The sequence below is a fragment of the Bombyx mori genome, chromosome 14 (assembly GCF_030269925.1).
Source record: "Bombyx mori chromosome 14, ASM3026992v2".
Taxonomy (NCBI): domain Eukaryota; kingdom Metazoa; phylum Arthropoda; class Insecta; order Lepidoptera; family Bombycidae; genus Bombyx; species Bombyx mori.
In genome coordinates, this window is record NC_085120.1 from 295,575 (window position 1) to 318,890 (window position 23,316).

Sequence of the window (23,316 nt, forward strand, 5' to 3'; positions counted from 1 at the left end):
CGTTCTGGAATCAAAAGGAATATTGCGCAAAGAGAATTTAATACATGAGAATTACATTCTCTTTAGTGAAAGTTAGTATACTTTCTCTAAATAAAAGCTTATACTCTAAGTCAGTTTTTTTTGTGGGCTAGGGGCCAAACCTCTTACGAGGACCCTGCGCCTGGGGTGCGCGCGTGATATGTGGGACTGGACAGTCAGCAGACGCTGGGAGCGGACCGCGGGCCCAAGGATGGCATTTAGGTGGTACACCAACCTGCGGGGTACCACCTGCCAATGGATCAATCTAAATCTGCCATAACTTTACTATAATCAAAATACAAATAGGTATATAACTATAAAAACAAGTAAAAAATCTGGCTTTTAATATAAGCCATGTTCGCCAACTAAACAAGACAAATGTGCCGAGTTTGTACGCAATGTTCCTTACAACTAGATACAGAACAAAACGACACCATAATGGAAACTAATCTAACTTTTAATGTACGGAAATAATTTTATTCACAAAACATTAAACAATTACACTACTTAATCTTACTATTAACATGGAGAATGCCCTTGAAAATTTATATAAATATGATCATTCAAAATAATTATAAAGAAAATGATATGTTCATGTTCATGTCGTGGTTACTATGTCTTCAATATTTGAATTAAGTTATTTTGGACGTCTGGGAAACATTGTTTGCTGGCAACGTAACTACCTAAGGCAGGGGCTCCCAAACTTACTTTGTATACTGCCCACTTTGCGAAATAAATTGTTTTTAGCGCCCCCATTTTTTCATCTACTTAAAAACCACTATAGCGAGAGCTCAGTCAGTGTCTAAAAGTCTTTCTAGATGAAATAAGAAATCGCCTCCCAAGCCTCTACACAACGCCTCCATTTTTTCTGGATCTCTTACCGTTCTCCTTTAGGCCTGTAGCGACCACAAGGGGGCGTCACCGCCCACTTTAGGAAAGGCTGATCTAGGGCAGTCTTTCTCAAAGTGGGCGATAACGCCCCCTGGGGGGCGTTTGAAACCTAGAGGGGGGCGTTAAGGGGCCCACGAGAAAATGGGGGGCGTTGATGTGGGTTAGGGGGGCGCTGTAAAATTTGTAATTTCATTTACTTTATACTATTTTAAATTTTACTAAAATTAAAACTCACCTACTACACAATGACGAATAATTAGTTTATATTTCTACCCTGTATGATGTTATAAAAACTTAAAATAATTAACATAGATTTCGTAGGATAGCCCACACACCGTACGCAATCAAGTTGTAACAAGTTTCTGCGGAACATGATCGATGATAGTTAAAAAATTAGAGCAATTTTACCTTAATTACACTGCACCAGAAATTATTTTAAACATTAGAAAAAATCTACCATGCAGAGTTTTAAAATATTACACGTACGTAAACTAACACAAATTGAGGTTTTCTTTACTATCTTTCTTGTTTTTAACATAAGGGCATTTTAAAGCATTTTCCTAGCATTTTATAAGAAATTACTGATGTGAGAATAATAATTTTTATATAAAATGGAAATACGTATATAATTATTGTTCAAAAACTTGTCTTAGAGTATTATTTTTTACAATTTACCCATTACCGTCCAATGTCAAATAGTATAGTATAGTAAGCCTAAACAGCTCACTTATTGTAAACATTGTTTACTATTTTATTTCTATATAATAATAGATTGAGGAAAAAGTTCCTTCGCATTTTTTAAGAAAATTCACAACATTTTTTAATATAATTTATTCACATTTAACTAAAGTATGTCGGTACCATTTTGTTTGATAGCTTTTTGCCATCTTTTAGGTAGGGACATTATCCCATTGCTATAGAAATTTTGGGGCTTCTGATCAAAATACCGCGACAATTGGTTTTGGCAGTCCTCTCGTGATGTTAACCTGACACTGCCTAAAGAATTCTGAAGAGACCGAAACAGGTAGAAATCTGAAGGTGCAAGCTCAGAACTATACGGCGGATGCATTAACACCTCCCAGCCAAGCTCTCTTAATTTTTGCTGAGTGGCTAAAGATGTGTGAGGTCTAGCGTTATCGTGATGAAAAACCACACCCCTTCTGTTGATTAATTCCGGCCGCTTTCTCTCAACTTCTTGCTTTAATCTCATCAGTTGCTCGCAGTAGAGTTCAGAATCGATGGTTCTGCCTCGTGGTAACAGCTCATAATGTATAATGCCCTCCCAATCCCACCACACACACAGCATCACCTTGTTGCGAGTTAACCCGGGCTTCGCCAGAGTCTGTGAAGCCTGACCGGCCTTTGACCACAACCTTTCTCGTACGTTCTTGTCGTACGTGATCCACTTTTCATCACTAGTTATCAGCTTCTTCAAAAATGGTTCGGTTTCATTACGTCGTAATAAAGAATCACAAATGAGTACACGGTTCGTTAGGTTCTTTTAGTGACCTTTTTTGTGTACCCAGTTTTTTCAAATGCGCCATACCTATTTTGTGGTCAATTCCCAGTTCTTCAGTTACGTTGTAACTACTGATATGCCGATCTTGCTCCACTTTTTCAAAAATGGCATCGATTTTATCCGTAATAAGGCGACCCGAGCGACGTGCATTTTTGACATCAAAATTTCCGGATTGAAAACGCTTAAACCAAATTTGTGCTACTCTCACAGACACAGCACTAGGTCCATAAACACAAGTTCATACATTTTTAAGCTATTGCATAGCTTTTATCGCGGGCCTTGAGCGCGGCGACCTAATCATGAAATTCCATAACGAAAAAAACCTAACACCCCTCACTCCGCCTACCATGTAGCTCACGTTCAACACATTCACACGTTGCACTTGTGTAGTGTTTCTGAATAAGCGCGTGGCGTGATGTCACACTGCATGCGAATCATGAAAAGTCTGCCCATCTCTCTCTCGCGCGGTTTAGCTTATGAGTGTGAAGGGGACAGTTAAGGTTTTGCCTTTAATAAGGTTTAATATAGCGTGGTCTTGTTTTATTATTGTTTTAATATTAAATTATCATTGTCTAATTATAATGTCATAAGTTGATAAAAAATGCTATGCAATAGCTTTACCGCCGCAGTTCCCGAGAGCCACACTTTTTTTTTTGTCAGGTGGAAATCGCCGGACTTCCGTCCTTCACTGGGGATGGAGGGCGGGGCATGTCGGAATCGTACCGACTAAAACCTCCTGTCGCTCAACAACCAGCGTCCAAACCTCGCATGAGACAGCTCATGAAAAGGCAAAGGGGGGAAAGTGAAGTGCTTAGTCCGGAGCACATCTCTCCCATCACCCTCCCCCTCGGGATGCCGGACTGCCGGTCGTCGGCGCCACGACCACCAGCCCTCTCGGCCGGCAGGCTGTCCGAAGCCCGCCTAGATGGCGCGGGTTCAAATGGTCTATCCTACGGAATACCCCGCTGGGTCAGAACCAGGGTGGGTCGGGGATAGCCGGCCTTCCATCACCCGGATGCTCATACGTAAAACGTATGCACAGCAGCTTGCACGTCGTTTTCTTAGGCCCCCTTCGCCGGTCCCCAGGCCGACATGTGAGGGAGACCCGAAACACTTAGAGGGCCAGGGCTTGGGCGAGATCCGCCTCCCTGGACCCCGCTCGACGGGGGCGGGCCTGTGCATCTCTCACGCGCCCCACCGCCTCCTTCTGCGAGATGGTGCACTCGCAGAAGTCGAGCATCGCCTTCTCGCGAGCACAATGGTGGCAATCTGCCGTCGGCTCGGCTCCGATCCGGTGTAGGAACTCACCGAAGAAACCATGCCCAGTGAGTACCTGCGTGAGCCGGAAAGTGAGGCGTCCTCTGTCACGATTCACCCAATTCACAAGAACCGCGCGAATCGCCTCGACGGTCCTACCATGACTCCAGCACGGACTGCCGAGATTGGGCCCTCCGCGCTCTGACTACACTGGGGCTGAGAAGTGCTACGCCCCGGGCACGAACGTTAGCCCGCTACTGATAGTCAGCGGCGAGCGCCTCTGCCTCCAGGACCCAAGGCGGCGTCCCAGCCAGTACACACGCCGCCTCGAAAGAGATGGTGCGATAAACACAGATGATCCTGACCGCGATGGTGCGTTGCGGCCGTTGCAGCAACTTCGCTACCCCCACGGCCAGTGACTGACCCCATGCGGGCGCCTCGTATAAGGCCATTGACCGCACCACCCCCGTATAGAGACGGCGTGTCACCTGGTCAGGCCCCCCGATGTTGGGAAGATGCCGGCTTAACGCGCCGGCCACCCCCAACAAACGAGGGACCAGGTTCTGAAAGTAAACGCGGAAGGTCCAACGACTGTCCAGAATGAGGCCGAGGTACTTCAACTACACCCCGACCCGATACGGACGCCTCCAACCACGATATGGGCATCGACAGGTAGCACTCTCCGGGGCCTGTGGAACCACATGGCCTCGGATTTACTGAGTGTCACGTCGAGGACCAATCTCCTGATTTTGCCGACGACCACCACCAACGGTGGCAAGATGAGCAAACTCAGCAAAACCCCCCCCGGGACATGACCAGCGTGTCGTTTGCGTAACAGATTACGCTTAGGCCCGGGAGGAGGGCACCTCTCAGTACCCAGTCATACCCGATATTCCACAAAAGGGGGCCGAGCACCGACCCCTGTGGAACATCGCGCACGACCGGGAGCCTGTGTACGATCCCACCGTGTCCACCGGCGAAGGTAGGGGGCACTCCGTGTCTTACCAGGGGCATTTTTATAAATAAAAGAACACTTATTGCGGCATAACTATAATAGTTAGACATATGCTGTCGCGACACTTTTTGTAAATAATAATGTTTTCTACAAAGTCGTAGTACATTATTTTATTCTATCATCAATAGTTTTCGTAGGTACGCGACGTAAAGAATATTTTAGGAAATTTTTTTTACACCTTGTGTTAAATTATTGGGATTGTAGTAAGGATACCTAATTTTTTTCAAAAAAGATTGTAGCCTGATGAGATTGTAGCATGTCACTCAGGAATAGTGAAGCTTCCAAACAGTGAAAGAATTTTTCAAATCGGCTTAGTAGTTTCGGAGCCTATTGAATACAAACAAACAAACAAATCTTTCTTCTTTATAATATTAGTATAGATATTAATTATTACAAATAATAAAAACGTTGACTTAGGCGGCGGTTTTTATTTGAACCAGTTCTAAATTATAAACTAAAATTCTATGAAAAATTACCCATATTTGTCTATAATACGAAATGATATTAATTTATTTTTCGTAGTTTCCTTCCTTCTTCCTTATAGGAAGGATTTGTCTATAATACGAAATGATATTAATTTATTTTTCGTAGTTTCCTTCCTTCGATAATCCTCAGTGCATCATCTTGCGCCATTCCTGCCTGTCCTCGGCTGTGTGGATAGCAACGTGGACTGAGATATTGAGAGTGGAGCGTATTTGGTCCGACCAGCGCATTGGATTTCTGCTTCTGTGCCTTCTCCCGCATACCTTGCCTGTTACCAGCAGCTTTTCCAGATTGTCACCTCTCTTTCTGGCAATATCTCCAAAGATCTCGAAACTTCTCCGTGCGCATGTACTGCTGAGGCGCATTGGAATCTTGAGCTCGGTAAGAATGGATTCGTTGGTTCTGTGTTCTGTCCAACGAATCCCGAGCATTTTCCTCCAGCACCACATGTCAAACGCGTCGATGCGTTGGCGATCGGCTTTCTTGAGGGTCCAAGTCTCTGCGCCGTAGAGAAAAATGGAAAAGACGAGGGAGGTGACGAGCTGCTTTTTGGTATTCCTCGAGATGTTTCTGTCCGCCCAAACACGGTCCATTTGGGACATAGTTCTCTTTGCCATACTGATTCGCCTTCTGAGGTCCTTTTCGGAGGATCCATTTCTAGCCAATAAATTTTTAATTATCTTATGATGAGAATCTTATATTAATGAGAAAGATATTCAACAAAAATAGTGTCGTTCTAATAATTAGCATAGTAATAGTACAGTGAACTAGCAATTTATTTTGGTGATTCTGAATTTAAACAAACATATTGATGAGAAGAATTCATTTTTACTTTGCAAATTTGTAAATACACGCTCTGTAGCAATGTATGGACATATAATAATATGAAGAAACAATAATAGCATCTACAAATACATAATAATGTACTACGTGGTACTACATTTACTAAAATCAATACAACATTTATTAATTAAATTAATGAAATTGTGGTTTTAAAGTTTTAGGGGTGTATAAAAAATGGGGGGCGCTGAAAAATAATTGATTTTCAAAGGGGGCGGTAGAAGAAATAAGTTTGATAATCACTGATCTAGGGTAATATTGTACGCATACTTTTGAGTAATAAAGTCATATAACTATCAAAGGAACGACTACACTTGCCAATAAATATAAATTGAATAACTTTCCATTCAGAGGATCTAAGTCTATGCGGAGGATTTCGTTAGTAATAATATATCAGATAACAGCTAGAAAAAAAACATTTATTATTGGACACATACAACTATTACAAATCATGGAACTTAAGCATCAACTACTGTATTTATTTTCACTGTCGAATTTCGGTCTCCAGTCTGCTCCGACTGTCTCGTGAGGAATACCACGTGCTACACATGTGCTAGATACCTTCACTGGAGTGTCTACGATAACTGTACCAAGTTTCATCACAATTGGACGAACGGCCTGGAAATCCATAGAGAACAAACAAACACACATTCTTGAGGGTAGTGAGTTTATTTCTATACACACATTGAAGTATATATAATAAAAGAACAATTTAAGATGATTATTCCATCCGTAGTACAGTCGGTGATCTAGTGCCGCCGTGGGTACTTGATGGCGGCGCGTGGCGCGGGGGGCGTCGGCGGTCGGACTTGTTGTGCGTTCTGCGCATTACTCTCTTCTGGTTTTTATTGTCTACTTAACTATTGTCTTCGCGAAGCACAGCCTGAGAGGATTTGCTAACGCTTTCCCTAACAAGAGCACAAGGTCCGGTGAGATACTTAGTGGGTTAAGTTGCACGTCGAACGCACTCGGAGTGCCTAATAGCGCCGAGATCGAGTCGAGAGGATCCGAAATGTCGTGTTTAGGGCGACGGCGCCGCGGTCCCGGCCACGATAAGGCAGCTAGCGCCGTGTCGTGCCGCCTTCTTGATAAAACATCCTGGCGCTGTCTTCAGATACTTAAAGTAACGTACGGATAGCGCGTACATTAGGCACGCGTAGTCAGTTACGGCGGTTACGTGTGTCCTGGAACATCATGTCCATACTTGCAGCTGCGCGCACACGCGAACCGCCGTCACTCGGTATTTAGTCGCGCGTCAAAGAGGAAGCGCACGACCGGGTCCGCCACATTGGGACCGCTAAATGGACAAACACGCGTTTTCATCGAGTTTTAATAATGAAAATATTATAAAGTTGACTGGTATAATATATATTGATTGCACGCAACCGCTATGTTTCTCGGAGTCATGGCGAATGACTGGAGCTCGCGTAGTAGTTCTCTGGATCGATTGGCTTCGCGTTCAGGTTCGCGGCGATCCGCACAGGAGCTGTACCTGTATCCAATGTACGCGTGGACTGCGTAACCCAACTACGTGTGAAACAGGAACGCGCTGTCCGTACGCAGCTTAACGGTTCTAATTGAGGCCCAGCGTGAAGATCTACGTCGGTCTCGGATCGCGACGCCCACCGGTTGTCCCCCAGGACGGGTCCCGGGAGGTGTCGGGGGCACGCTGCACCTGCATGGGTCACGATCGTACGTGCAAGTATGGTTGGTAGTTTCTTCTCGTGCTCCAATTATGTGTTCCAGTTTTTACAATTATAAGGGATAACAGAATGTGGCAAGGAATCATAGCCAGTGTTTCTTGAATTAGATTCTCACACCACTGAGTACATCTGGTGCTGGGGGCGTCGTGGTTGTCGGCACATTTTTAGTAGCCTCTAACCATCTTACGAAAAAAGTTTTTTTTTTTACTAATATATGACCCAACTGCCTTTTTTTCGGGCCGGGTCCGAGCCTCCTGCGGGGTCATCGCGTCTAGGAGGTGCGCGGGGTGCATGGGACTGGTCCGCGACTGCAGACCGCGTGTCCAAAGACATTTCTAGGGCCCTACTGCATTAAATGGCTCTCCTACACTCTCACTCCCGGAGACCGATCTCGGTCCCGGGTCAGGACCCGGTCAGAGTAACGGGGAAATGGCCCACCAGATAGTTTCAGATTGAGGGCTTTTCTACAAAAAATTTTTTGTTGTTGCTTAGATTTGTGGATGAACTCACGACCCACCTGGTTTTAAGTGGTTACCGGAGCCCATAGACATTTACAACGTAAATGCTCCATCCACCTTGAGATATAAGTTCTAAGGTCTCAAGTAGTTACAAAGGCTACCCCATCATTCAAACCGAAACGCATTACTGCTTCACGGCAGAAATAGGCAGGGTGGTGATACCTACCCGTGCGGATTCACAAGAGGTCCTACCACCAGTAATTACGCAAATTATAATTTTGCGGGTTTGATTTTTATTACACGATGTTATTCCTTCACCGTGGAAGTCAATCGTGAACATTTGTTGAGTACGTATTTCATTAGAACAGTTGGTACCCGCCTGCGGGATTCGAACACCGGTGCATCGCTCGATGTACTTACTGTATGCAGTTGTAAGAGGGTCTTTCACCCCGAGCGTCCGGTCCCCGCGCAGCGCCGGCCTGTCGTTACTAGGGGGAGTCGTCGGAATTAATTATTTCTTTCAACTTGTGCTCTTTGTTGTTTGATATTTAATTAAAATTGCGCACCTCAGAGTTACGTACACAATTAAAATATTTGTTGCGATTTAATACATCAATATTTACACTATTTCAAAAGTCATTTTAAAATTAAATTCTTGTTTCTCGTCCCTGCAGCGGCGAGCGGGGGACCCATGTGAGGTCCGGGGCGCCGAACGGGGGGGCCTCACTTGAGGTCGGCGGGGCGCGGCGCGTCGCGGCCGTCGAGTCCAGGGGCGAGAGCGTTGACCTCTGCGGCGAGATCGGCGAACTTGGCCACGTAGTCCACGCTGGACTCCGCCATCAGGGAGTGCAGCTGGGAGTCCACCTGCGCACAGAGAGAACAGCGTACAGGCGCTCAGGGACCCCACTGGACCCCGAGGGACGTGCCCTAGTGGACGTGACATTCATTGTAAAATAGTGTCTGCGCACAAACCGCTAGTTCCGGTGGTCTGTTCCCGTCGAGGTGCCCGAGGAAGCTGCTGAGTGAGAAGTCGTGGACGGAGCCCTCCAGCCAGCCCTCCGCCTCCCGCAGCAGCCGGGACGGGGAGAGGGACATCGACTCCGACGGAAGGAAGCCTGCGTCCATATTGTTCACAATAAGTCAGTGATTTGGTGAACTTCGAAATTTTTTATTGTATTACAAGAGTAGATAAACTGTTGTTGTGGTTAATTGTTTTTTTCTCCACCCTGAGTGCGCGGTGTCCGGGGGTCTACGCGAATAGCGACTCAAAAAACCTTGTCCGGGAGGCGAACAAGTTTGGGTGACCATACTATGATAACCAGCCTCCACACTTGGACCGCTAGCTGGCCCTCAGTGGTCTCAACTATTTCGGCCAAATGGTGATGTTTTCTCATTAGTTAAACTGATGTTTTTAAACAAGAACAAAAGGTTGTCGGGCGAGTGCAGCACTATGGTCGGGACGTTTGTGGAGCTGGACGGCGGCAGCTGTGATGATGGAAACTTTGTTCAATCTGTAATGAAGGAACTGCACAAAACTGAGCAGTTGCGCCCCGAGCACGTGACGTCAGCAACTCACTTCCGAGGTCGGCGTCACGCTTCTGGTCGGCGCCGGCGGGCTGCCCCTCGTCCTCGCCAGGGGACTGCTCCGGGGGGCAGGTCGAGGGTTCACTGACGCTTTCAGTTTCCTCTTTCTTCACGTTAACTTCGTCAGATTCTGAAAGTAAAAATTGTAAAAAAAAATAGCATTTGAAAAATCGATCAGCCATCAGATGCGGCGACGTGCAATGAGCAGCAGTACCGTCCCTGCGCTCGGCGGAGGTGGTGGTGGTGAGGGGGATCCTGCGGCCGCCGTCGTGCACGTAGAACTGCCCCTCCAACTCGCTCAGCACGTAGAACTGCGGCCCGCTGCAACAGAGCTCGCAGTTACAATACGATCTGCCCTCTATCAACCCTCAAACTTCTACTAATGAATGTCAAATTGAAGAACACGTACTCCCGCGCGGTGTCGGCGGCGGGGGGCCGCGGGAGCAGCTTGGGGGGCGCCGGGGCCGGGCTCGGGGACACTTTCGCCGGGTTCAGATCTGTGTACAAAATAGTTTCCGCGTGAGAATGATACCACGACGCGCCGGCCACCCTGCCGAGCGCTGCTGGCGTGGCGGCGACCGTGACGTCACGTGCGTGTAGCACCCTTGTGTCAATGGGTTCGCAGAGAACATAAAATTTATTATTTATTAGAAGGAGCCTGTGTAAAGAAATGGTTCAGGTCACTTCAAGCACGGTGGTAGTCGCGCGGTGCTAGTCACACAGTGGCCCAGTGCAGAGCAGTACTTACCTGTGTGCGACGGCAGCTTCGGCAGCAACGGTAGGAGCCGCTGCACCACGACCCGCTTGTTGGGGGCAGGAGTGCGGCGCCGCCAGGGGGGCAGGCCCTCCAGTGACAACGGAGGAGGAGCCTACATTTAATATTATACTTGTAAATTTTGTCCCGTACACAGCTTGGTCTGTGTTTGCAAAACTGGACGGCGTTCGTCTCGTGGTGGCGTGACACTCGAGGGGAAGCACCCCCCTGTTCGCCTCGGGGCACCCACGATTGTTAGGGGTGAGCGCCAGCCTACGTTCCCGGTGCTGGCATTTACGCATTAGAGGCACATAGGGATAGACCAGGTCGATTCAGTAGGTTTAATAACGATTACGTAACAAACAAATAGTTACTACTTTTGTTTTATAGCGTGAGATAATTAAATGAAATAATGAGAAGGTGATGTACAGAGCAGTCCCGGGCTGCGAGGCGCTCCCTCCCCGCCCGGGGACGCACCCAGGGTCCGCCTCGAGCGTCGCCCACACATCGACAGCCGCGCGCCGCTCGTGTTTATTTCAAAATAAATATAACGTCACTTTTGTCGCGAACATCGGACAGCAGCTAGTGAATGTGATGAAGTGTTTATTGGACAGCTCCAGCAGCGCGGGGGGGCGGTGGAAGGGTGTAGTGAAGGGACAGTTACCTCGGAGTCCGGCCGCGGCGCGATGGGCACGGGGCGGCGCGGGCTCGCGGGGGGGGCCGGCTGAAACAGCAGCGGGCACGCGTTACTGCACGCACTCGCGGGTACTCGGCGCCCGGTCCCGCGGGTGATGCGAGTTACGCTAAGCTGATTCTTTCACGGACATATCAGTATAAAAAAAAAATATCTATTGAGAATTTAAGATAACAATAAATTTGAAAGGTTTGCGTGGGGGGTCGCTCTCGGGACGGAGCCGTGGACCTGGTGAGAGACTACAAACCGCTAATTCCGGTGGTCTATTCCCTTCGAGGTGCCCGAGGAAGCTGCTGAGCGAGAAGTCGTGGACGGAACCCTCCAGCCAGCCCTCCGCCTCCCGCAGCAGCCGGGACGGGGAGAGGGACATCGACTCCGACGGGAGCAAACCTGCATCACATCACAGTTCAGTCCGGAGCGGGGCGGCGCGTGCTAAGTCGCTAGAACATATGTATCTAATTACATACAAATAGGTACATATTTCCATATCTTAAAACACTAATAGGTTATCTTAGATGTTCAACAATCAAGCGTCTAGTTGTGACGGACCTTCGTACTCTCTACATATCTACAAAACAATATCCAAGAATCCTATTCCAAGAGTCTCTGTGTCCGGGCGGCGTGCTGCGGTCCGTTAGTCCACTCACTCTCCATACTGGCTTCAAGTTTCTGGTCCCCGGCGCCGGGGTCCCGTTCGTCTTCAGCGGCGCTCTTCTCCTGAGGGCACGCAGAAGGCTCCGTAGCTTCCTCAGAATTTATTGACTCAGTGCTTAAGCCATTTTCATCATATTCTGAAAATTAAAACACATGTCTGATTGGACAGACCCGCTAGAGACAGAGGAAGGGCGGTGCTTATTGCTTGAGAATGCGAGTTGTTGGCCCTCGCGGACCGTTACTCTGGTCCTCGTTGTTGCACCAAGGTAAGGTTAGGTATAAGTCGTCGTGGCCTAATGGATAAGACGTCCGGTGCATTCGTGTTGAAGCGATGCACCGATGTTCGAATCTCAGGCGGGTACCAATTTTTCTAATGAAATACGTACTCAACAAATGTTCACGATAGATTTCCACGGTGAAGGAATAACATCGTGTAATAAAAATCAAACCCGCAAAAATTATAATTTGCGTAATTACTGGTGGTAGGACCTCTTGTGAGTCCGCGCGGGTGGGTACCACCACCCCGCCTATTTCTGCCGTGAAGCAGTAATGCGTTTCGGTTTGAAGGGTGGGGCAGCTGCTGTAACTTACTTGAGACCTTAGAACTTATATCTCAAGGTGGGTGGCGCATTTACGTTGTAGATGTCTATGGGCTCCAGTAACCACTTAACACCCGGTGGGCTGTGAGCTCGTCCACCCATCAAAGCAACAAAAAAAAAAAAAAACCAAGGTAAGGAAGCCGTCATCTCGGTGCTAATGAAACTTCAGCCTCAAGTTGCCTTTTCAAGCTCCTCGTTAGAAGGGAAGTACCCAGTGTGAAGCAAAGAACTCCAAGGCTGGACATTATTCGGTGAGTTGCCGCGCGACCGGGGGCACTCATCCGGCTACCACAGGGGAGTCGTATCTACCATCTTTGTTGTTGCAGTCGGCGGCGGTGAGGGGGATCCTGCGGCCGCCGTCGTGCACGTAGAACTGTCCCTCCGACTCGCTCAGCACGTAGAACTGCGGCCCGCTGCAACAGAAGGACTGGGCTACTCTCTGGGAGGCTGCAGTTGGACGTACTAAAGACAGAGGGGGGGCGGTCCCTGATAATGCTGGAGGCGTGTCGAAAACAGGGCAGGGCGGCAGAAATAACGTGAGGGAGAGAGACCGCGTGGCGTGCTACCTGTGCTCTAGTGCGCTGCATAGTAGCAGTTCCACGGAACTGTTGTGTGTGGGAGCAACCGGTCGGCGGTGTATCGCGTTCCGACCTGGCAGGCTGGTTCTAGTCCAGCGGGGTATTCCGGAACATCAGCGGCACCGCCTGGGGCGGCCTGTCGGGCTGCCGTACCGAGAAAATCGACGTAGAGTCCTCGACTATCGCCTCGACGACCCGTCGGTCGGGCGTCCTCGGGGTGGCGCCGCGAGTCCGGTTGCAGTGTTGACCGCGGGAACCTCCCTACTCTGACTGGGTTCTGACCCCAGGTGGAGATCGGACGTCGGGTGAGAGAGTGCAAGGGGAGTCGTTTGGTGGGTAGGACCTTTAAACATTCTTGGACCCGCGGTCTGTTCTGAACATCTGCAAACCGTCAAGTCCTACATAACCCGCGCGCCCCCTAGGCGCGGAAGCCTCACATGAGGTTCGGCGCCCTACCGTGTTAAAAAAAGGGTGGCGGAAATGATAACTCGAGATTAAATTGTAACAGTAGTTTTGTGTGTTCACTCGGCCCCTGGCTCGTGCCGCTGAACCTTCAGAAAATGACTTGCTGTAGCCCAGCCACCAGCACGCCGCGACGGGTACCGATCGTTCAGGTATAATACATACTTAGCTCATGCTCACGAATGATATCGTGTTTTAAAGATCGAATCCGCAAAAAATATGTATTTACGTAACAACCGGCAATAAGCCGTGTTGTGGGTCTCCTGGTCTGATCCCCCCGCGCACACACATATGCACCTACAAGTAATTCTTACTTAGTTTTTTGTTCGGTGAGGACGGGAGGCTTCGGCAGGATCTTGGGGGCCGCCGCGGCGGGGCCCGGCACCATCTCCACCGGGATCAGATCTGTGCGCAAAGCGTGTTTGTACTTAGAGGGAAGGGCCTTTACATTTACTTACTATAATCAATCAATTACTCCATCCGACTGACAGGCGGGAGGTCGCTCGGCAGTGCGGGCAGTATAAGTGCTGCTGCTCACAAATCCACTGTTCATAGTTTAACGAAATATAGTCCAATAATTCACTCTGGTGCTCATGTAACAAATAGAGGAACAAGGAACATGCGCGTCTCCACATCCTCTCGACGTATGAGAAGTGTGGGCGAAAGACTCCAAAGTTCGCCTGGTTGGTGTCGGATGGCCGGGAACAGCCGGGGACCGCAGGGTTCCGCGGGGTCCCGAGGCTACAGAAACTCCAGTCAGATCATATTTCACTTAAAACACCACAATATTCTTCGTCAATAGTCCTTCCCGCTTTCGTTTAACCCTTGTGGTTTGATGTTGGATGCTAAAATAAAAGTATTTCGGTAGTTACCGGTATGCTGCGGCAGTTTAGGCAGTAGTGGCAGGAGCCGCTGCACCACGACCCGCTTGTTGGCGGCAGGGGGGCGGCGCCGCCACAGGGGCACGCCCTCCTGCGACGCGGGGCGGGCGGGGGGCGGGACGGGAGAGGGAGCGGGGGGGCGGAACACGGGGCCGGGGGGCGCGCGGGGTGGAGGTTTCTGTAATTACAACGCAACACTTCACATCATTAGTCCAGGGGACTTTGAGAACAAAAACAAACGTTTGTCTTAGCTTTAACTGTAGCTTTAGGAAATATGAATACTGTTATTTAATTAAATCATGAATTCAATGTTCAGTTTTTTTCAATCAAACGATCACGTCTACTGGCAGAGCAGTCGACGGCCCCCTGCACGAGGGGATACAAAGCGCTCAAATCTGACGGGCCGTGAGTGCGGCTGCTCACACGACATACCAGAAGGCTAACTCCTCACAACAAATGACAATAAACAATCATATCAATAATATGGATTTTTTTTGTCTTATGAAATAATATGTACAGAATAGTAGGGCATGAAGTATATCCACATTTGATATAGTTTAATTACCGTAGATTGGGGAGAATCGGGACCCTTCTCAAATCCAACACAAATTCTCAATGGTTTTTCTTAGGGTAATATTAATACCAATAAAATTGAGATTAAAATTGTTCCGGAGGCTTAAATTTTTATATACGATGCGCTATTATATATTGTTTATTACAAAATATGCACAAAAACTGAGAAAACTAGGTTGGCCTGATTCACCTTGGCTTTGAGGTGAATCAGGTTACATATGGGGACAATTGAATTTTTCGATAGGGCTGGCACTGTTTAGTTTTTAGGTAGGTATTTAACTTTAGGGGATAAACTTTTTAATAACTAACGAGTTACAAAACTTTGATGACTAAATTAAACTATTTAATATTCTTAAACACTAAATAAAAGTTATTTTCAGTTCGACAAAGTTAAATCTAACAACTCAACAAAAGTATTGTGACATCCCTGATTTGTCCCTATTCTAACTCTAGTCTCTATTCCCCCCAATCCGCTGTAATGTGTTTACAGAATGAAGTAGTTGTAAGCGACAGAGCAAGCGGCGGCAGTACCGGCGCGGGGGGGCGGCAGCGGCAGGCGGCGGCGGGCGGGGGCGGCACGGCGGGATTGCCGGCCATCGACAGCAGACGCTTCAGCCTGCGCACAACAACACCCAGCGTGAACAGCACGCTCGGCGGTACTACACTCTACTAGACCATACATGTTGTCAAACATGTCTTTTTAAAATATCATAATTTTATTTAGTTAAACAAACTATATTAATAGTCTACGAACTTAAAACACGTCAAGATGGTGACTTTTTGGCGCGAACGCGAGTTGTGAAGTTGTGTGATTTGTTTTATTTTGTCTACTTAGTGTTTCTTCAGATTTAAATGTGTAACAAGGGTGGTTTATTAACTGTTTAGTATCTGTGAAAGTGCACAAATGTGGGAAAATGAAACAAAGCCACTGAACGTAACTTTTCGGGATCCTCCAAAAATTCCACTGAAAAAGTCTCAGTAAATGACCACCATTGTACTGAGATTATACTTCATCTCATATCATCTCATCTCATTTCATTTTGTTTTCATTTCACTTCATACCATGTTTCATATTCAACAATCAACTTCATTTCATTTCATAATATCATTTTCATATAAAAAAGTTACGTATCTTTAAAATTAAAATAAGACTTGACCTAAAGGTCTTAGTTACCTGGTCATAAAATGCCTTAAAAAAACCTCAAGGTGGAAAAGCTTAGTCTGTGTAAAGAGGATATGAGAGCTAACGTAAAGGTCTAGCGCCTCAGTCCCAAGGAGGATGAGGAGGAGGATGGATGCAAACCTCTCGCTGAGCAGCGCAAACCCATTCTGAGAAACGGAGGCGGCCGGCGTCGGGCGGTTGAGAAGCTTGGAGACCAGTTTCAAAGATCCGCTCCACTTGTGCTCCGGGGATAAGGTCTGCTCACCTGGGGAGTGAACACTCCCTTCAATATTCTTAACACTAATTTAATTTTTTTTTTGCTAGAGGAGCACACAGCACAGCAGCACGGCACCTGGCTCTCTGCGCCCGAACGTACCTTTTCTCTCGTCTCCAGAAGCGCCGTCGTTGCTGTCTTGACTATACGTGTTCTTTGGTGAAAATATATCATTGTCACTCTCTCTTTTCCCTTCATCTTCCACAGAGCTGTCGCCTTTGTCCGGTGTCCTGTCCTTCCTGTCCGCGCACGGCGCTTCAGGCTTGTCTTTCTTCTCTATGCTGGGGGGCCCGGGCAGGGGCGGAGTGGGCACCGCCCACCAGTAGTCCAGCTCTATTTTCGATCGGGAACCGAACTGGAAGTTGTTAATTAATATTAATGGCCAGACATTGCTCACTCTACTTAACGGGAACATGTCGATTCCACCACCACATTTCGTACGCTTAGGATACTATACCAGAAGCCTTCCTCTCGCAGCGTTAACAACAGCGGTATTGACTCGATCAGACAAATGACTTGCGAACAAATAGAAGATCAAACAAATTATTTCATTTGATCTTAAGTGATATTGCATATTATATTAAATTACTAATACAGAAGTTAGTGTGTCACGAGAGCGCGGTCGTGCTCCTCGGGTGTCGGGGGGCGGCGGATGGTAGCTCGGTTACATTAGAGATATACTGATTGTTGACGAACATACTGTCTAGCACAGTGGCAGTGCGTCGGTACACTGCACCCTGCGTATTGCCGTAGCTAACTAATCCGTTATAGGTCGAGCTTTGGCCTCGGCGGGGTGCTGTCCGGGGGCCCCGCTGAGCAGAGGACAGCGGCTGCTAGTGAGGTTACCGGCCCTTGTGATCGATTTTTAATAACGGTACTCAATCAATCGACTATTTTTGGCCCCTTATGATTATCAAATGTCCTACAGGTACATTGTGCTTTAATTATTAAATCTACTCTATTGTGACCAAGATGGCTGCCGAGCTGGCCGGTGAGCACATCGTGCTGGAGTCCGCCCCGCAAGCGCAGCATGTTTTGACCACTGTAGTGACGTGATGAGTGGCGATGATTGCTTTTTTTTTTCTTTTTTTATTCCTTAGATGGGTGGACGAGCTCACAGCCCACTTGGTGTTAAGTGGTTACTGGAGCCCATAGACATATACAACATAAATGCGCCACCCACCTTGAGATATAAGTTCTAAGGTCTCAGTATTGTTACAAAGGCTGCTCCACCCTTCAAACCGAAACGCATTACTGCTTCACGGCAGAAATAGGTAGGGCGGACTCTCTAGAGGTCCTACCACCAGCTTAGGTCTGTTTCAAGTTATAAATCAATGAACTGTGGCGGCTGGGACATGGACTGCACTAAGGATAACTTACGACGTTTCTGTAGGATAATAAAAGGGCCTTTCAGGAGTCTTTGTTAAACTCAACTTACCATTAAATAAAGATCCCCTATGGTCAAATCTCCGGCGTCGTGGATGCTCCAGCCCCTCCGGATCTGCTTGAGGGCTGTGTCCACGTCTATCTGGGGCTTGATCTCTTCGTCTACCTTCATACCGTCGTCTACCTTCAAAGTATCGTCCTTGAGTCCGGGGTCGTCATCCTTATCCATGACCAGCGTGTATATCGAGCCGCCTCGTTTCTTTTGTCTTATGCGGAATTTTACCTACATTTATTTTGAAACATATTTAGTCTAGAATAATTTGAATTAGTTCACTAGCAAACCTTCTACCGTGAGCACCCGTGAACTCAATTCATGTTAAGTACATACAACTTTCACAAAACAAGGCAGTACTCGGTCGCTCTGGCTCTGGACTGGACCAGACCAGTCCAGGGTGACCTTTTAACGAGATCTGAGAAGTCTACAGCTGAAGTCAGTGACCTGACGCCAACCCTGAGACTGCTGACATCCAGGGCCGGCGTGGAGGGCGCTGAGGGCTCACCTTGAGGTTGTTCAGCTTCTGCTCCTTCCTGTCGGCTCTCCCCGGGTCGCTGTCGTTGTCCGTGTCGCTCTTGTTGTACTTGTCGTCGTCCTCCAGCTCGGACAGGCTGTCCTTCTCCCTCTCGGACATGTCCTTCTCCCGGTCGGCGTACTCCTCCGGCGCCTCTTTCTCGTCCTCGGTGCTGGGTTTCTCCTCGTCGTCGAGGTGGTGCCTGTAGGAGGCCATGAGCTCCACGCCGTCGATGGCGGTCTCGTCGATGTTGATCAGCTTCTCGTTGTCGTCCGTTTTGTATTTCTTGGTGTCGAGCTCCCTCTCCGTGGCGCTGTCCTTGCGCAGCCGCTTCGGCGTGCGGATCTTCGCTGTTAAACGTCAGCCAGGCTTTGCTAATTGTCTTACAGGTACGACACATGTACACACGGATATCGGTTGTCCTAAATAAATGAACGAGTAGTGTATGTAGTAGTTAGATGCAAAGTTGTTGACTCAAACCTAATGATGCCCTGGTGAGTGCAACGACCGTGGTTAGTGACGTCACGGGTCATCAGGTTTGAGCCCCGTGAGCTCACCTACAAAAGTTAGGGTTACGCTGAAATAGCCCCTAAGGCTATCGTGACGTCACGGGGCGCGTACTGATGTAAATGATTACGTAACCTATTTCTTTTGTGTGTTCATTGAATTCTATAATAATATATTCCCTGAAAATAAAATAATACGAATCTCTAAGGAGTCGTTCGCACAGACCTCCGACCCCGTCCTTGTCCCGACGGAGTTTCCCCATCCTCTCCAGGTACGAAGAGAAGCAGATCTTCTGGCTGGACAGCTGTTCGCTGGGACTGACCACCGGGATGTGGATCTCCGCGTCAGGCCTGGGGCCCAGGTGCAGAGCCAGTTTTTTGACTTGTCGCTGTTCTGTAGTAAAGAGTGATTTATTTGAATGAACAGACCAGTGAGAAATCGTGTTTTGAGCGCAGCTGATGAGTACAACATCTCACCGTGAACTATGACCCGATCCGTTTCCAAGCCGAGGTGGTGTCCGTCCTCCTCCTTCTCGTCGTCTTTGTCCTCGGGGCAGCCCTGTGTCAGGGCGGGGTACTCGTCTGTATCTCTGCACAGCTCCTCTGAACCTTTCGTGTCCGCGCTCTCGGAGACCCTGTGTTTGTAGCTGGTCTATCGGTCGCGTCAAGGATACGGAGGAATTATTTGAGGTGTCTTTGATTTGATCATCTCGCCGATCTCGTGGTTACTGACCCTCAACATTGCACCCCGGATGAGAGTTTAATGTCCTGTCATAATAGTTGTTTAGACAGTTAGGGCGGGATGAAAACTCGTCTAATATATTACCAGTTCTCTAGTCTGTACAAAAACTAAAGTAATAAAGGTAGGTACGAGTATTAGTCCGTCTACTATTAATAGTACATCAATGAGGCCACGGACCCATGCGTGTGCTTCTGGTCCGACAACTGTAGAGTTGAGTGTACGTGTAGGTTCGGTTAAAGGATACGGTTCCCTTCCAGCGCGCGTGCAGGGCCCGCAGCAGCGCGCGCAGGGAGACGCGCGGCGGCAGTGCCAGCGCCAGGCGCGGGTTGTGCGCGGCGGCCTGCACGCGCCCCCACGCGCCCGCGTCGCGCGCCCGCAGCGACACGCACGCGCGGCTGCACACGCGCGAACTGCACGAGCGCTCTGCACACGGGCTCAGGGCTCACACGTCGCACACATCGCTCCAACCAACTCGCACGTGTTCACGTATGTATGTATGTATGTATGGATGTACATAATATGTATATACACAAGAGGTGAATTTCGATTTTCGATGTCCGCTGACTTAAGCGGTTACTGAGGCTCGTAGGTGCCAAAAGCGAGTGCTTTTTTCCCCCCATTAAACATTGGTAGCCTGAAGGCCTATTCTAACTTCGCGCGGACCGGTAGGTGTGCTCACGGGCTCAACCTGAGAGAATTGCTAACACTAGCCCTAGCAAAGAGCAGTGATTCGCTAAATTTACTACCGGATCGAAATCGTGACCCACTGAGAAGATCCGGCAAGAAACTTAGTGAGTAGGCGAGTGCCAAGATGGGACATGAAGTCGAAGGCTCGGTTGCATCAGAGTCGCAAGGTTTGCCGACCTTGAAGTCGCTGCGCACAAATATGACTTGTTCTGCCAGGTTCCTCGTGGCTCACCGGTGATGTGATTGAGCGCGCGCAGTGCTGGGCACATGGGCGTGCGCACGCGCAGGGTGCGTCCGCGCGCGCGCACCGCCAGCCCGCCGCGCCGCACCAGCTCGTCCAGCCGCCCGCACGTCTTCTCGCTCACCGACACCAGCTTCTTGCGGAGCTCGCCGTAGTTGATCAACGCGTATAGCTCTTGCGCTACCTTCTTTACGTCTGAAAATTGTACGAGCACAACCTAAATGCCGATGTCCTGAAACTTAACTTTTTTTATTTATCGCTTAGGTGGGTGGACGAGCTCACAGCCCACCTAGTGTTAAGTGGTTACTGGAGCCCATAGACATCTACAACGTAAATGCACCACCCACCTTGAGATATAAGTTCTAAGATCTCAGTATAGTTACAACGGCTGCACTACCCTTCAATAATAATAAGTAAGACGTAAGAAATAAGTAAGGCGGTACCTACCCGCGTGGACTAACAAGAGGTCCTACCACCAGTGATTACGCAAATTATAATTTTGCAGGTTTGATTTTTATGACACGATGTTATTCCTTCACCGTGGAAGTCAATCGTGAACATTTGTGGAGATTTCATTAGAAAAATTGGTACCCGCCTGGGATTAGAACACCGGTGCATCGCTCAACGCGAATGCACTGGACGTCTTATCCTTTAGGCCACGACGACTTGTGAAGAATCAATTGTAAACTGTGAAGAATCAATTGCATCGGTAGTAAGTCGCCCTCCCCTCGACTCTGCAACGGGTTCTACAGCAAAAACACTTAAGACGCCGGTGCCCATCTTAGTAATTTTCAAGAGCATATTATGTACATAAACAAGGAAATCAGAAAAGAGAATAGCTATTGCTTATTTAATTAATTGATGTAAATAAATTCGGCCCGGGGCGTCCGTTGTTGTGTTGTTTCGTTTATCTTAATCTGCACCCGGACAAATATAAAGTATCGACGTAAGAATGAAATAAACCGTGAGACATGGCCGTCAGAATGTTTAGAGCATTAAATAAAATGACACACCAGCATGACTGTTTCAAAGTTAATTGTTATAATAAGTTGTTATTAATTTATTATAGCAATCAAAACGGACATTATAATAAATATTATGAATTTATTTATATTCCTACGTTATAGTGTCCTTCGGAACGACGCGACGTAGCACACGGCCGGTTTATGCGCAGCTTACTAACTTCCGCACGTTTGGTGTTATTTTCATATTTAATGACCGAGAAGCGGACCACCCACCAAAGGGTAAGCAACGATTACTGATGCCCAGCTGCAAACTACCGCAATCTGCTCCTGATCAATTTTTTATTTATTGCATAGATGGCCGAGCTTACGGCCCACCTGATGTTAAGTGGTTACCTAAACCAATAAAACACGCCGTGAATTTCGCCGCCCACCTTAAAATCAAGATCAAAGTCTCCGTTTTTTTTTATTGCTCTTGTAGGCAGACGAACATACGGCCCACATGATGGTGAGTGGTTACCGTTGCCCATGGACTTCAGCAATGCCAGGGGCAGTGTCAAGCCGTTGCCTACCAAACAGTTATATTAAACGATGGTATCGAACTAAATTTGAACCCTAAATTCCGCGTAAACAGCTAGGTTAGAATAATCTAAATACATACATATATTATATACTCGTATGTATACGCAGTGTTGCTCTAATATGTACATTTTCGATATTTACAACTACCGTTTTTGTATTCTGTTAAGTTTCTACATGCAACTGACTAGTCTATCACTTATTATTATATAATAGATGGGTTTTTTTTACAGGAGAAAATCGCCGGATCTCCACCCGCGCGGCAGGTGGGGTATGTGGGAGTTGAACCTCACTAAAAACTCCTGCCGCTCACAACCGGCGCCCTACCCCGGACCGGGCCGGAGTCCAATCGGGGCCGGTGAGACGGCAGAGCATATTACATCCATGCCGTCGGACCCATATAAGTTTTTTTTATTGCTTAGATTGGTGGACAAGCTCACAGCCCACCTGGTGTTAAGTGGTTACTGGAGCCTATAGACATCTACCACGTAAATGCGCCACCCTCCTTGAGATATAAGTTCTAAGGTCTCAGTATAGTTTCAACGACTGCCCCACCTTTCAAACCGAAACGCATTACTGCTTCACGGCAAAAATAGGCAGGGCGGTGGTACCTACCCGCGTGGACTCACAAGAGGTCCTACCACCAGTAATATGTAGATGTATGCTGTGTTTGTGCCGTTGGACCTAAACTAGCTCGACTCCCGGCGGTCATGACAACGCGGGACGACACCATCAGTTGACGCACGATGATCGATCACCGACCGACTAACACGCTCCCACCTCAACTCAGCATGACCCTAACTACTGACTTCCTCTTGAATTTAAAAGTTTTTTGCCTAATGGTGCCTAACATACCCAAGCATGAGCGGATAAGTCCCAACCAGCGGCTCTGGTAAGCACGGAGGCGGCAGGTGCCACGATCAAGTGACGTGCGTCAACTCGACTCGAGGTCAGGCTCTGACTCCTGCTGACAGGCGTCGCGTCATCGGCACAGGCGTTACGCCATTACATTAATTACATTGTCCACTTAATTCAATGTAATCGGAGTGTTTTCCGTCTTACACGTTTTATATCTTGGATGCGTAGTTTTAGCGAGATAGTTGCAATATAACGTGTTTTACTAAGTTTATAATTGTTTTGCCGCTAAAATAGATTAAGCCGTCGTGCTGATCTGTAAATATCTGCCGCAGACGGTTGTCAAAGATATTTTAGATAATTAAAAAAGAATAGTATCAGTATACAGTA

At 47.8% G+C, this 23,316-nt stretch overlaps 1 protein-coding gene across 4 annotated transcripts in view; it reads right to left on the reverse strand.

Annotated features, from left to right (window-relative positions):
- Window positions 1-8,715: 8,715 nt before the first annotated feature.
- Window positions 8,716-23,316, reverse strand: part of LOC101736666 (protein cramped) — a 35,096-nt gene continuing 20,495 nt past the window's right edge. For 3 of the 4 annotated variants that reach the window (XM_038015309.2, XM_062671990.1, XM_062671989.1), the window contains exons 5-25: window positions 20,522-20,725; window positions 19,847-20,025; window positions 19,338-19,512; window positions 19,087-19,254; window positions 18,346-18,704; window positions 17,838-18,068; window positions 16,502-16,754; window positions 16,267-16,390; window positions 15,495-15,579; window positions 14,382-14,568; window positions 13,824-13,914; window positions 12,779-12,882; window positions 11,864-12,007; window positions 11,464-11,606; window positions 11,187-11,246; window positions 10,517-10,637; window positions 10,178-10,265; window positions 9,983-10,089; window positions 9,761-9,898; window positions 9,157-9,299; window positions 8,716-9,048 (exon numbers count right to left, since the gene is read on the reverse strand). In XM_038015309.2, the coding sequence (XP_037871237.1) occupies window positions 8,908-9,048; window positions 9,157-9,299; window positions 9,761-9,898; window positions 9,983-10,089; window positions 10,178-10,265; window positions 10,517-10,637; window positions 11,187-11,246; window positions 11,464-11,606; window positions 11,864-12,007; window positions 12,779-12,882; window positions 13,824-13,914; window positions 14,382-14,568; window positions 15,495-15,579; window positions 16,267-16,390; window positions 16,502-16,754; window positions 17,838-18,068; window positions 18,346-18,704; window positions 19,087-19,254; window positions 19,338-19,512; window positions 19,847-20,025; window positions 20,522-20,725 (3,245 nt within the window). In that variant the 3' untranslated portion in view covers window positions 8,716-8,907. The remainder of the gene's footprint in view (window positions 9,049-9,156; window positions 9,300-9,760; window positions 9,899-9,982; window positions 10,090-10,177; window positions 10,266-10,516; window positions 10,638-11,186; window positions 11,247-11,463; window positions 11,607-11,863; window positions 12,008-12,778; window positions 12,883-13,823; window positions 13,915-14,381; window positions 14,569-15,494; window positions 15,580-16,266; window positions 16,391-16,501; window positions 16,755-17,837; window positions 18,069-18,345; window positions 18,705-19,086; window positions 19,255-19,337; window positions 19,513-19,846; window positions 20,026-20,521; window positions 20,726-23,316) is intronic. The other variant, XM_038015311.2, reaches the window with a different exon arrangement.